The sequence below is a fragment of the Chiloscyllium plagiosum genome, unplaced genomic scaffold (genome assembly GCF_037043375.1).
Source record: "Chiloscyllium plagiosum isolate Xiang-an unplaced genomic scaffold, Cpla_swu_hap1 HiC_scaffold_33, whole genome shotgun sequence".
NCBI lineage: Eukaryota > Metazoa > Chordata > Chondrichthyes > Orectolobiformes > Hemiscylliidae > Chiloscyllium > Chiloscyllium plagiosum.
Genome location: NW_028270171.1, coordinates 7,064,948 through 7,079,502, shown reverse-complemented (window position 1 = coordinate 7,079,502; position 14,555 = coordinate 7,064,948). Strand labels below are relative to the sequence as shown.

The 14,555-nt window shown below is 45.0% G+C and overlaps 1 protein-coding gene and 1 pseudogene across 1 annotated transcript; one reads left to right on the top strand and one right to left on the bottom strand.

The window, feature by feature from the left end:
- Window positions 1-2,283: 2,283 nt before the first annotated feature.
- LOC148141198 (ferritin heavy chain, oocyte isoform-like) lies at window positions 2,284-4,843 on the bottom strand (annotated as a pseudogene).
- Window positions 4,844-8,288: 3,445 nt separating this feature from the next.
- LOC122547531 (ferritin heavy chain B-like) lies at window positions 8,289-13,253 on the top strand. The gene is made up of 5 exons (XM_087978017.1): window positions 8,289-8,325; window positions 8,471-8,559; window positions 9,942-10,088; window positions 11,706-11,809; window positions 13,046-13,253. Exons 1-5 carry the CDS (start codon window positions 8,289-8,291, stop codon window positions 13,251-13,253), a joined length of 585 nt encoding a protein of 194 aa, XP_087834143.1.
- Window positions 13,254-14,555: the final 1,302 nt, after the last annotated feature.

Genomic DNA, 14,555 nt, shown 5'->3' with positions numbered 1-14,555 from the left:
ATCCTGCCATTCATTTCTCTGTCATTCAATGTCTCCAGATCTCTCTTTAAGATTATTAAGGCGTCTGCTTCCATTATCCTGTCTTGATCAGTGCATTTCCAATTGTAATATCTCACTACTTAAAAATGGTTTTAATCTCTCCTTCTGGCCTTGGGTGTTGGTGTCATGATATGGTGGCTCAGTGGTTGACTCTGCTCCCTCACAGCACCGGGGACCTGGGTTCGATTCCACCCTCAGTCTGTGTTGAGTTTGCATATTCTCCCTGCCTCTGCATGGGTTTCCTCCCACAGTCCAAAGATGTGCAGGTTAGGTAGGTTGCCTTGGGAAATACAGGGTTACAGGGATAGAGTAGGGGGAGTGGGTCTATAATGGGATTCTCTTCGGACGGTCAGTGCAGACTTGATGGGCCAAATGGCCTCTTTCTGCACAGTTGGGATTCTGACCTTCTCTAAGATCCAAGAGTTGAAGTCTGGGTTTATTAAAGAAATGGTTCATCTCTGGATTAGGAGAATGTGTGTTTACTTGGAGTAAACTCTGGTCTAGATGGGAAAATGAGACTAAGATTCACATCTGGAATCACCATTAACACTATGGATTCAACTTTCACAGACAGATGCCACTAAATGGGCACAGTTAACCCAACTGAATAGAAAGAGTTTCTGGGCACAGCCACCTGTCTTTGTTGAAAAGACTGAGAAGCAGGGAATGTCCTGTGGTCATATAGGGCTTTGTCCAAATGGATGGACATCACATGATCACTCAATAACCACCCAGGTGGACACCAAAGACTTTGATAACAGCCTGAGATTACAGCTTCTGGGTGTAACTACTGAAAAGTCCTTTTCACAGGGACTCCTTGAATTCAGTACCTGCCTGTAGGGAGCAGGGAGAGTTTTGGGTTTGAAAAAGCTAGTCATTCTTTCTATTCAGGATCATGAGATGCAAAGTTTGTGATTCAAGTGACTGAAGATTAATTTCTTGGCTGTGATGGCCAGATCTCAACTAAGTTCCCAAAATTAACTGCTGAACATCAGAACTTCAGTCATAGCAATAAGAGGTTAAATCATTGAAGTGAAGGACATTAGTGGTCCAGTACGATAGATACTTCCTTGGCATTTAATGCCAAACAAATATGATGGAGCGGCTGCTATTGAGTTTTATAAACTGATGTCAAGTGAACTATGTAATTTGATTGACACGAGGCCGATTGCTTTTCATTAGTTACATTCACTCTTTCCAGGATTGGAATTAGAGCAGTTTAATAACTTACTCAGACTTGCAGAACCAGCTTTTCTGCATCCCCAACCTCAAAATGAAAGCATGCTCCCTATCGTCCTTCCCATGTATGCAAGGAACTGCAGGGAGAGCTTATGCTGTAAAACATGGAGCTCACAGAAAACAGGACTGCTTGTCATTTACAACGTGGTTCAAACATTACTGGAATTCTAAAAGGAGCAGTAAGGGTTTAAAGAGAGCCAAGCCACTTAACCACACGTCACGAGGAATTTTTAAAAGCACTGATATTTTGAAAAGCTTGTGCAGTGTTTTAATTGGAACTGAGAGTTTTGGTCAGGAACAATGTTTGTGCACATTTGACAATCAAACTTCAAGCTGCTACTATTTTGACCAGTCCTCTGTTTGAGAGGAAGGCCAATAATCAGAGTTTGATTCTTCAATACTAAGCAGCTGAAAATGCTGGAGATGCCCAGTAGGATTTGTCATTATTGCATTAAATAATGAGTCAACACCTTTGACATGGGGTCCTTGATGTCAGGGCTGTAACCATTCACATCTACAAAGGCTCCTGTGGTCATGTCCCGACCTCTAAGCCCTGAGGCCCTGATGAACCTGCTCCAGAAAGAGTGCACTTTCGAACAGATGGATTCATAAATTTCATTGAAGTTTTACCCTTTAATTTTCCTCAGAAGCCACTGGCTAGGCCCCAGCCCCACTGTCAACTGGGCAAAAGGTACTATAGTAACATGTTGTTACAGTATCCCCACTCACTTGACAGTCCAATGCACAAAAGGTTACACAAACAGAGTTGGTTGTGGGGTCATGCCAAGCATAGCATTTGAGTCAGTGATAATCCCAACAAACCTTGGCTGCTGTGATGAGAGATGCAGGATTTCAGAGTTAATATATTTACAAGACCACAAGAATCCACTCCATGAGCAGTTTATTGATTATCAGTAACAGTTTGACAAGCTTGGCCTCACTAGTTACATGTTCCATAGCTGTACAACTACAAAAAAAAAATCACAGACTCTCCCTGCAGTCAGTTCAGTCACTCTCCCCCAGGGTGAGCCTGTCAAACAGGTACTCTCCAGGCCATTCTCAGGGGCTCCCAGTCTCTTCAGGTTGGTGATGTGATCTCCCAGCTTCTTGATCATCTTCACTTGCTCATCCAAGTAGTGCCTCTCCAGGAAGTCACACAGCTGTGAAGAAAAAAATTCAGCAATGACAAAATGGTTAAGGGAGCTAGACCAGTCACTGAACACCCATTCTCTATCCTCATCAATAGCAATTAGGTACAGGAATCCTGAGGCACAAAGTCATTGTCATTAGCAGCATGAAGAACTCACATGAGGGTCCGTGTGGTCAGAGGAGAGTTTGTACAGATCCAGCAGACTGGTTCACATCCTTCATCTGCAGAGCTCTCTGCATTGCCTCCAGACCATTGCTCCACTCATCCTGCTCTGGCTTCTGGAGGGGGATTTAACAAAACAAAAAACAAAGTGTTCAGGCACAACTGAGAAAGCATCAGGAGGATTCTGGTCAAAACAACGATCTCAGTGAAAGGTAGGAGGAAACAGTGAGGGTAACACTAACACTACAAGTCAATCGTACCAATCTCCCAAAATCAACTCTAAAATGGGTGAAAGATTGAATTTCACCAAAGACAGGACTCCAATCATGAAATGGATAATGGATTCTCAAAGAATTTGAGAAATTGCTCTGCTCTGAAACAATCCCATTTCTTTTTGGCCTCAGCCACCATTAATAGAAGCTCATTCCTTAGAAGGGAATTAAAAAAATACCTTGACATCCTGCAGGAGGACTCTGCCTCCACATTTATTCTGGAATGCCATCAGTTTCTCAGCGTGTTCCCATTCCTCATGGGACTGCTCCTTGAAGAACTCAGCAAAGTGACGCAGGGCAACATCATCCCGGTCAAGGAAAGAGGACTGGGGAGAGAAGTTAAATAATCAAGACTTAATTTCCTTCTTGCTATGCTTGATCTGAAAGAGTGAATGCAAAATGCATGAAAGTAGTGTACAACTATCCCTTCCCCATTATGTAGGGTTTGAAACCACAATCTGACATTCCACAGCTACATCTCCATCAGTCAGAATGAAGACACTAAGTCTATCTGCAGGCAGTGGGGGAAGCATTTCAAGAAGAGGCTCTACTCAATTCTAGATATTTACTCCATTAAATCCAAAAAACTAACCAAACAGATTATTCTGTCCAACAATCCTTGCTGTGCAGACATTGGAACTCATACTATATCCCAGAATAAAATCCCTACAGTGTGAAAATTGGCCTTTTGGCCCAACAAGTCCACACCAACCCTCTAAAGGGCAACCCACCCAGACTCCTATTACTCTACATTTACCCCTGACTAATGCAGCTAACCTACACATCCCTGAATACCATGGGCAATTTAGCATGGCCAATTCAACCTAACCTACAAACCTTTGGATGGAGAGAGGAAACCAGGCCACCCAGAGGAAAACCCACAGAGACACAGGGAGAACATGCAGACTCCCCACAGACAGTTGCCCAAGGCTGGAATTGAACCCAGGTCCCTGGCACTGGGAAACAACAGCACTTACCACTGAGCCACCATGCCAGCCCAATATGGAATATGGCTGCACAAGACAGCAACTCATGCGTGGAGAGAATCACTGACTAGACCAGCCTTTATTGCCCATCCTTGATGACCCAGAGGGCAGTTAGGAGTCAAGCACATTGCTGTGGTTCTGGAATCACAGGTAGGCCAGACAAGGAGAGGATGGCAGTTTCCTTCCTTAGGAGGGAGATTAGGGAACAGACAGGAGTTTTACAACAACTGATTCATGATCGACTCTTGATTGAATTGGAATTCAATCATTTGCCCTAGTAGGATTTGAACTCAAGGCCCCAAAACATCACCTGGGTCTCTGGATTAACACTTCAGCAATAACACCATTAGGCCATCACCTCCACTCAAGTGGATTAGGACATCTTGAGGGACATAAGCATACCTGAACTGTGCTAACCAAAAATGGGTTTAAGCAATTTAGCCTTAAACCAATTAAACAGGAATAAGATATCTTGAGTCAGCAGGATTCTTGGTATTTCACTTTGGGATTGTATAAGAATTGACTAAAACCTTACACTGCTCAGTCAGCCCAAGTAAACTTGCCACAAGGATGTGACTAGCTTCATACACTAGATCTGCAAACTCAGGCAGTTGAGTTAAAGCTCATTTTAGATTTTTTTTTAAACTTCAGAAAAAAGATTACATAACTGAGCCAGAAGCCCCACTTGCTCTCAGAGTATTCCAGTACTACATCAGATATCATTGAGTAACTTCCATATTCAACATGGAAAGGCTGTTATAACAAAGTCTATTCACTTAGCACATACTCTTAAATACTGACTATTTGAAGATTCAGTCAAACACAACCTCCCAACAAAAAGACAGTTTAAGTACAGTTTACTAAACTCAAACTTTTAGGAACACCAGGCTCACCATGGAGAGGTAAACATAGGAGGAATAGAGCTCCAGGTTGATCTGCTTATTAACAGCACCCTCACAATCCTTGTGGGAGTTCTGACACACTTGGGAGGCCATCTTCACTATTCCTACTCACTATCACCCAGACAACTCTAGAACTGAGCCTCTCTTCCACAAGCTCTTGCATTTATCCTCCTGGGACACCCCGTACCCAACAGGGAATGATGTCACCAGTGATTGACAATCAGGACAGCCAATCAGGAATCACTCATGCATCCAGGCACCACTGAATAAGGATATCAGCTCAAGCCAATCAGAATTTTGGAATAGAAACAGATTGAGGGGCTTTTTCTCAATGATGTCACTGCTCTTGGGTTCTTGTTTCAAATCAAAGGTGTCTCATTGTTTAACCTCCTTGTTTGAACTTAGTGATAACTACTAAAATGAAATAAGGAACTGCAGCTGCTAGAAACAAAAACAGAGATTGCTGGAGAAACTCAGAAGGTCTGGCAGCATTAGTGAAGAGAGAAACAGAGTAAACCTTTCAAGTCCGCTGACCCTTCATCAGAACAGATTATCTGAAGAAGGAGCACTGGACTTGAAACGTTAATTTTGTTTCTCTCTCCACAGATGCTGCCAGACCTGCTGAGTTTCTCCAGCAATCTCTGTCCTTGTTGTTAATGATAACTTGTAACTTTTGCTGAAATAGTGTTTCAGAACCTGGTCACGTTTGTTGCGTGTGAGGAGCTGTGAAGCTGATACAGTACAAATTAAGTCATTCTGTGGGACTTTGCCAACCGGCCACTGGATAGAGAAATGGAAATGTGTGAATGAGAGGCAGTGAATGTGACCAAATCCAGTGTCACCCACACACTCAGCTGCTCTCCCACAGTAGGGAGCCTCCATTTGTAACAGGGAGTTTCAATGTCCCACTATCAGAGATCCCCTTTGACACAGATAGTGGGGCAACATCTCACCCTTCTCTTTTTGGGGTTTTGGTCGATTGTCCTGGCTGAGGTGATACCTGAGAAGTGACATTCCCAGCAACATTTGACAGTCTCAGTGGGATCTATACATTTGTAAGATTTTGGATTTGGGGATTACAGATACCTAAGGTCAGCTGTTGAGGATTTGTAAGTAGTTTTTTTTCTTTTTTGTTTTTTTTTGTTTCACACTACCACCTAAGTGCGGTAGTGCTTATTTTATCCCCAGCACCCATGGTGTGTGTGTGCAGGTGTGAGACACAGTGGAAGACACAAAGTGCACGAATCTTTATTTAATTTCCACCACCAGGAAGATAGGAAAACACCCGGGTGGCCAGTGACAAACACTGCCCTTCACATCAAGGGACAGTGCTGTGTGATCAAAACAGTGAAGGGGAGGGTAGGGACTAAATCAAAATAGAGTTGGAGGGAGAAATGATGCACTCCACTCCCTGCAGCGCCCACCTCTCCCTGAACAACTCCAGGGTGTTGGTCGACACCGCGTGCTCCTTCTCCAAGGACACCCGGGCTCTAACATAACCGCGGAAGAGGGGCAGGCAGTCGGCCCTAACGACCCCCTCCACGGCCCGCTGCCTGGACCTGTTGATGGCCAGTTTGGCCAGGCCCAGGAGCAGACCCACGAGGAGGTCTTCAGACCTGCCCTCCTTCCTCCGTACCGGGTGCCCAAAGATCAGGAGCGTGGGACTGAAGTGCAGCCAAAAACAGAGAAGGTTTTTCAGGAAATCAAAAAGGGAGTGCAGACGCCCACACCCAATATATACATGGTCCACGGACTCCACAGCGCCACAGAACAAGCAGTTGGGCTGGGAGTCCGTGAACCACCGCAATCTGCGGTTGCAGGGGACTGCTGCGTGCAGCACCCTCCAGTCCAGATCCCCGAGAGAAAGGGGGAGGACTCCCGCGTAGAGAGCCCTCCACTGGGGATCCCCACCGCCCGGTGGAAAATGGGCACGCCAAGGCGTGTCCGGACGGTGGATGAGGAAGAAGAGGTGGATGGTGTGCAGCAGCAGTCGATACAGGGCCTTTCTCTTCACCTCCCTAAACAAAACAAAATTAAAGTCTCGGAGGCGGCTCAGGTTGTGGGGCACAGGCTCCCGCGGGAAGTACGTGACCTTGGGGCCAATGTGAAATTCCGTCCGGGCTGGGGTGAGCCCGGATGGGATCCCACCGCACACCTGAGCGTCCTCCAACTGGTGCACTACGTCGGGTCCGAGCACCGCCGTTTTATTTTATTTTTTTTGAAGACACAAAGTGCACCAATTCTCCTGGTTATATTTTTTTGTTTTTTTTTATATATTTTTTTAATTTAACCCCCACACTACCACCTAAGTGCGGTAGTGCTTATTTTATCCCCAGCACCCATGGTGTGTGTGTGCAGGTGTGAGACACAGTGAAAGACACAAAGTGCACCAATCTTTATTCAATTTCCACCACCAGGAAGATAGGAAAACACCCGGGTGGCCAGTGACAAGCACTGCCCTTCACATCAAAGGGCAGTGCTGTGTGATCAAAACAGTGAAGGGGTGGGTAGGGACTAAATCAAAATAGAGTTGGAGTGAGAAATGATGCACTCCACTCCCTGCGGCGCCCACCTCTCCCTGAACAACTCCAGGGTGTTGGTGGACACCGCGTGCTCCTTCTCCAAGGACACCCGGGCTCTAACGTAACCGCGGAAGAGGGGCAGGCAGTCGGCCCTAACGACCCCCTCCACGGCCCGCTGCCTGGACCTGTTGATGGCCAGTTTGGCCAGGCCCAGGAGCAGACCCACGAGGAGGTCTTCAGACCTGCCCTCCTTCCTCCGTACCGGGTGCCCAAAGATCAGGAGCGTGGGACTGAAGTGCAGCCAAAAACAGAGGAGAAGGTTTTTCAGGAAATCAAAAAGGGAGTGCAAACGCCCACACCCAATATACACGTGGTCCACGGACTCCACAGCGCCACAGAACAAGCAGTTGGGCTGGGAGTCAGTGAACCACCGTAATCTACGGTTGCAGGGGACTGCTGCGTGCAGCACCCTCCACCCCAGATCCCCGAGAGAAAGGGGGAGGACTCCCGCGTAGAGAGCCCTCCACTGGGGATCCCCACCGCCCGGTGGCAAATGGGCACGCCAAGGCGTGTCCGGACGGTGGATGAGGGAGAAGAGGTGGATGGTGTGCAGCAGCAGTCGGTACAGGGCTCTTCTTTTTATTTCTTTAAACAAAACAAAATTAAAATTCCGGAGGCGGCTCAGGTTGTGGGGCACAGGCTCCCGCGGGAAGTACGGGACCTTGGGGCCAATGTGAAATTCCGTCCGGGCTGGGGTGAGCGCGGACGGGATCCCACCGCACACCTGAGCGTCCTCCAACTGGTGCACTACGTCGGGTCCGAGCACCGCCGTTTTGAGGCGTCGGATGGCGGTGGCCACGTACTGGACGTCTACCGCTGCCCTGCCTGCTATGTCCTGCGGCAGCGTCCAGCCCAGGCCCCTGGCACCCAGCACGTCCCCGACCCTGGTCACCCTCGCCGCCGCGGCCCTCCCCTCCGACAGCCACTCGAACCCGTGAGAAGTTCTCTGGTCCAAGATGTCCATTGCATCTTGTGATTGGTGCCTTTTGATGAGTATGGAGCTCTGATTGGTTACTGGGAGTGGTCAATGACCAGCTGAAATGGCAATCTTGCTATAAAAGGCGGGGCTCGTGACCTTGATCCAAGTGTATGAGTTAGGAGTTAGAAAGCTATGTTCTGGTAGAAATGGCTTCCTAAGTGTGTCAGAACTACTACAAGGACTGTGAGGATGCTGTTAACAAGCAGATTGACCTGGAGCTCTATTCCCCCTACGTTTACCTCTCCCTGGTGAGTGTGGTGTTCCTGTGAATGCCCTGAAAATGTTGGGGGTTTCCTTGCTCCAATTAAATAGCTTTAAGTTAATCTCAAAGCCCAACAGCAAGGCTTCAAACTAAGTCTGTCTGTGTTCTCAATGAAGCACATTCCTCTACTATTAATGAAGAGGAAATTACAGGCTGCTCTTAACCTAAGTGACCTAGTAAGTGAAGGGATTAATATAGTATCCTTCATACAGAAGGAAGTTATTTGTGTATCATGCCTGCATTGGCTTTTTATTCCTTTCTTTTAGAGCCTTTGGCTAAGCAAGCACTTATTGCCCAGCCCTAATTGCTTAGAGGGTAATTGAGCTGGGTTTGGAGTCACATGCAGGGAAGACTAGATGAGGATGTTAGTTTCCTTCCCTGAAGGACATTTGTTTTCCTGCCCTTAGCTAATTTGGTAAACTAATATTTCATGGTCACTTGACTTTTGTTTCCAGATTTAAATTGTATTTCTCCATCTGCCATGGCAGGATTTGAACTGGGTCCCTAGGGCACTGCCTGGGTTGCTTGATTAACAGTCCAGTAATCACACCATTCAGCCATTGCCTCTCCTAGTATTAAGTAACAATGCCCTGCTTTTACATACTACCCACCACTTCTATCCATAACATCAAACACCACCATTCAGCCTGCTGGCACATTCTACAGGCAGTGCCTTTCATCCTCCAACTAACTCAAAATGGGTTTCTTTACTCACCCCTGTTTTCTTGTGAGTTGATATACATTACAATGCTAAGTGGACAGAATCTTTCACCACTTTTATGGGGTGGCACCGTGGCTAGCACTGCTGCCTCAGTGTCAGGGACCTGGTTCAATTCCTACCTCAGGCAACTGACTGTGTGGAGTTTGCAGTCTCCCGGTGTCTGTGTAGGTTTCCTCTGGATGCTCTGGATTCCTCGCACAGTCCAAAAATGTGCAGGTTAGGTGAATTGGCCATGCTAAGTTGCCTGTAGTGTTAGGTGAAGGGGTAAATGTAAGGGAATGGGTCTGGGTGGGTTGCGCTTCGGAGGGTTGGTGTGGACTTGGGCTGATGGGCCTATTTCCATACTAAGTAATCTAATCACTCCTGAAAGACACTGACTACTTGGCCATCTGCAATTTTAATTTGCATGTGTAATTGCAACCTTTGATCACTGACAGTCCTTGTGAACTTCATTGGAAGTGAACACTCTTCAAAAGCTAAGAGCTAGGTGGGTGTGCAAAATCAATGCATGCTAGTCAAATACTGAGACTGAAATACCCACTTCAAACTAGTGGGATCTAATTTGGACAGCTCTAGAATCTTACAATTTTATTGCATTCTTAAACTTGTTTAGATGCAGTTGAGTTCTATTTCCTTCTTCTCCCCAGTCCTCTTACTTTGACCGGGATGATGTTGCCCTGCGTCACTTTGCTGAATTCTTCAAGGAGCAGTCCCATGAGGAATGGGAACACGCTGAGAAACTGATGGCATTCCAGAATAAACGTGGAGGCTGCGTCCTCCTGCAGGATGTCAAGGTTGGGTTTGACGGAATGAATAGTTTGGTTTGTGGGTAGTCTCTTCTAAGCACTTAATGAATTAACTATGTACTCAGTTCCTGATGTCACTAACTGGGTTAAAATTGAAAGGTGCTCCTCCCTTTGGGATGGACTAAATTGATTTGCTTTTTCCAGAGCTTCCCCTCAGACTGAGCTGAGGAAGACATGAGGGTCAAATCCTGTGAAAGTCTTCCAAACAGCACCAGATTTAATATTACATTTCTTTTGAACAATAGCAAAGAACCACTTGGGTATTCTACAATTGAATTAAGCTCCATGTGATGTCTCTGCCATAGACTACAGCCAGTTCAATGGGCTGGTTGGCCTGCTGTATCTTCGCAAATCTGATTCCTGGTCATGATTTGGAGATGCTGGCGTTGGACTGGGGTGAACAAAGTTTAAAAATCACACACCAGGTTATAGTCCAACAGGCTTAATTGGAAGCACACTCTTTCGGAGTGACACTCCATCAGGTGATAATAGAGGGCTCAATCCTAACATAGAATTTATAGCAAGAATTTACAGTGAAACTGAAATTGTACACAAAGATTGATTGCCTGTTAAGCTTTTCATCTGTTAGAATACAGTGATAGTTTCACTACTTTCATGTAAGTCATAAAACCTTTTTAAAAAGTTGCATTCTCAGGTTAGCTGTTAACAATGGTGATAGCTCTTCAATATGTTGAAGGTGTTAGCCTCTTGTTATCTGTCTATGCCATGATGTTTAGATTGATTGTAATCTTCAGTGAGATAATGGAGTTTTACATAAAACCATGCAGTTTTTGAGCTCAGTTCTACATGAATGCATGCAGTTTTTGAGCAAAGTACAATGTAACCCTGCAAGTACAAATTCACCCCCACAAAATGTCTGTGGGGGAGCTGTGTACCATTGCAATATACTCACTCACAGATACTCCTACACACTTTCTCTCAGGCACTCCTATACACACTCCCACATGCTCCCCCTCACAGACTTAAGACACTCTGCACTCACTACACACTTTCTCTCACTCTCAACCCCCAACCCAGACTGAGACACAGACAAAGACCCACATGCACACACATTTTGTGGGGCAAATTTGTACTTGCAGGGCTACATTGTACTTTGCTCAAACTGCATGCATTCATGTAGAACTGAGCTCAAATCTGCATGAATTTATGTAAAACTGTTATCTCTCTTTGATTAGAATCAATCTAAACATGGCATAGACAGAACACAAGGGCCAACACCTTCAACATTGTCTAGCTATCACCATTGTTAACAGCTAACCCAAGAATGCAACTCTTTTTAAAAAAAGCTTCACTTATGTAAATCACAACTATCACTCCTCTAACAGATGAGGCTTAACAGGCAATCAACTTTTCAATGTATAATTTCAGTTACATCACTGTAAATCTTTGCTATAAATTCTGTTAGGATTGAGCCCTCCACTACCACCTGATGGAGCGTCACTCTGAAAGCTAGTGTGCTTCCAATTAAACCTGTTGTTGTGATTTTTAACCATGATTCCTGGTGACATGGCTTTGTCTTGTGCCCCTGTTTCTCAACATGTTTGTTCAATCTATTTGAAACATCTGCCTCTCCCCTTGCTCCAGAAGCCAGAGCAGGATGAGTGGGGCAACGGTCTGGAGGCAATGCAGAGAGCTCTGCAGATGGAGAAGGATGTGAACCAGAGTCTGCACAAACTCTCCTCATGTGAGTTGGCAATGTTTTAATGAGCTTGTAAGTAAATTTTGTGATACACAACACTTCACAATCTGTAATCCTTTGAGCATTCCCAATGCACCATTCCCCTGAAGGGATGGGAGGGAACAGTTGTCCTGATCTTTGATTCTAAGAACCTGTTGTACAGGATGTTTTCAATGTCTTAGTCTCTTGACTAAAGTTAGCCTCTAACCATCAATACCATCAGTGTTCAAACTCTTGCCATTTTAAAGGCTGTTCTGGAAACTTGGTTTTTTTAAACATAAAACACAAGTGGGAACTCAGGCCTGGCAGCATCTGAAGAGAAAGCTGTATTAATGTATTGGGTCCCAGTGAATGTTCTGAATTTTTGCTGCTTTTTTAAGCATCTGCAGTTCTTTCAGCTTCTCAGTTCAGACAATACATGGATGTTAGTGTTGTCCTGATTGCTCAGCAGCCTGTCCTTAATGATAGAGACATACAAGATGATCAGAGGATTAGATGGGGTAGATAGTGAAATACTTTGCCTAGGATGATGCCAGCTTGTACAAGGGGGCATAACTACAAATTGAGGGGTGACAAATTTAAGACCACATCAGAGGCAAGTTCTTTATGCAGACAGTGGTAAGGGCATAGAATGCCCTACCTGCTAAGGTAGTCAACTCTGCCACATCAGGGAGATTTAAACAATCCTTAGATAAGCACATGGATGACTTTGGGATAGTGTAGGGGGGTGTGCTGAGAATAGTTCACAGGTTGGTGCAACATAAATGGCCTGTTCTGCACTGTATTGTTTCTCCTTCTATGAAAGAAGGTGCTCAAAGTAAAGTTCTATGTTAAACAAAAAGCTGCCTGAATTGATGGGATGAGCTCCCATTGAACTAGGTTTTAGTTTGGTTCGGGACCAGTTACTGCTCGGGCCTTTAAGCTGGATGTGGAAGCTGTTTTCATTTTACAGCTAATCTGGGCTTGTTTCTGCTGCTAGAATTGATGAGAATTTTACTGAATTTCTTTCCAAGGGTGTTATGGGCTGTAACTATTTAGTAACTAAATCTAGTTTCCAAGAGTTAGTTTCTAACTACTTCCTCACTGTATTTTAACTATCCAGTCTTTCGCTTCTAGACTAGTATTTGACCAATTGAATTACATCTAGAACAACACCTCACATTGCTTTTAAAATGAGTTAGGGTCTCGGCTGCCTCCTTGACAAGGTGAGGGTTTGGCCTGATTCACAACTCTTTTTTTTTTCCAGCTTTGACTTCCTGGAGAGGTACTACTTGGATGAGCAAGTGAAGATGATCAAGAAGCTGGGAGATCACATCACCAACCTGAAGAGACTGGGAGCCCCTGAGAATGGCCTGGGAGAGTACCTGTTTGACAGGCTCACCCTGGGGGAGTGTGAACACTTTGCAGGGAGTGAGCTTAATGTTTTCTCGAAGTTAAAACGTGCTGAGATGTAGAGCTGAGAGCAGGGCTCCAAGTGTTCTGATCACTAACTCAATAAAACTTTCAAAGACTGGAATTGGTTTTTCAATGGCTGCTAATTCTCACTTTAAACACCAAAGTGAAGACATTCACTTTAAGTGAACACAGATCAAGATGTGGTTATGACAATACAATCCTAGTTTGCTTAATTGCATTACAGGAGGTTACACTTAATCCAATTGCAATTCACCAACTTGAATTTGTGTAGTGCCTTTCTCCTGTGGTTGTAGTCCACAGGGACGCCAAGACAGCAGACTTCCTAGCAGCACTAGAATGCACACTCAGGAACAATGGACTGACAGAGACACAACAAACAGTGAGACAAACTGTCGTACCTATGATAATAAGGAAAAGACAACACATAACCTCAACACCAAGGAGACTGAAGCACTGAAATCACTAAAACGATAAGAACATAATCATACTACCAGCAGATAAAGGCAGAATGACAGTCATCCTAGATAAATCTGATTACATCCAAAAAGCACAACAACTAGTTTCAGATACCAACACCTACCAAAAGAGGGAGTTTGACCCCACCCCACAACTCACCAATAGGATAAATAACACAGTAAGGAATCTACAAAAAAACGGACAGATAACCAGAGCTGACCTACAAAGAATGAAACCGGAAAGCAACAACACCCCCAGATTCTATGGATTACCTAAAGTACACAAACCAGACATCCCACTCAGACCCATAGTATCACTGCCAGGGACACCATCACACAAACTGGCCAAAGAACTACAATAGAAACTGAACCACCTGGTCAGCGGATCCAAACACTCTATACAATCAACACAGGAATTCTTGGACATCAGAAATTTACACAGAGACAAAGAAGAAACCATGATATCATTTGACGTGACGGCACTGTTCACTTCGATTGACAAAACCCTAGCCAGAGAAACAATCGCCAACCTACTGGACATACAGAACAGAAAACAGGACGCTGAACCTATCAACAAAGACGGCATACTTAAACTACTGGACTTGTGCCTCACAATACACTTCACATTCAACAACCAGATATACAAACAAATCAACGGAACACCCATGGGATCACCAATCTCGGGACTCATAGCAGAGGCAGTTATGCAAAGGTTAGAACAAACAGTCCTACCACAAATTCAACCCAAACTCTGGGTCGGATGTGTCAATGACACGTTTGTAATTATTAAAAACACAGAAATAGAAAAAACACACTGGATCATCAACGCCACACTCACAGGAATCCGATTCACGAGAGAAGAAGAAAAGGATAGCCAACTCCCAT

Bases quoted from the DNA above. Each gene is read 5' to 3' on its own strand.
- LOC122547531 (XM_087978017.1), top strand. From the start codon at position 8,289: ATGTCCATTGCATCTTGTGATTGGTGCCTTTTGATGA. The intron at 8,326-8,470 runs GTATGGAGCTCT...TGGCTTCCTAAG, and splicing joins TGATTGGTGCCTTTTGATGA to TGTGTCAGAACTACTACAAG. The intron at 8,560-9,941 runs GTGAGTGTGGTG...TCTTCTCCCCAG, and splicing joins CCTACGTTTACCTCTCCCTG to TCCTCTTACTTTGACCGGGA.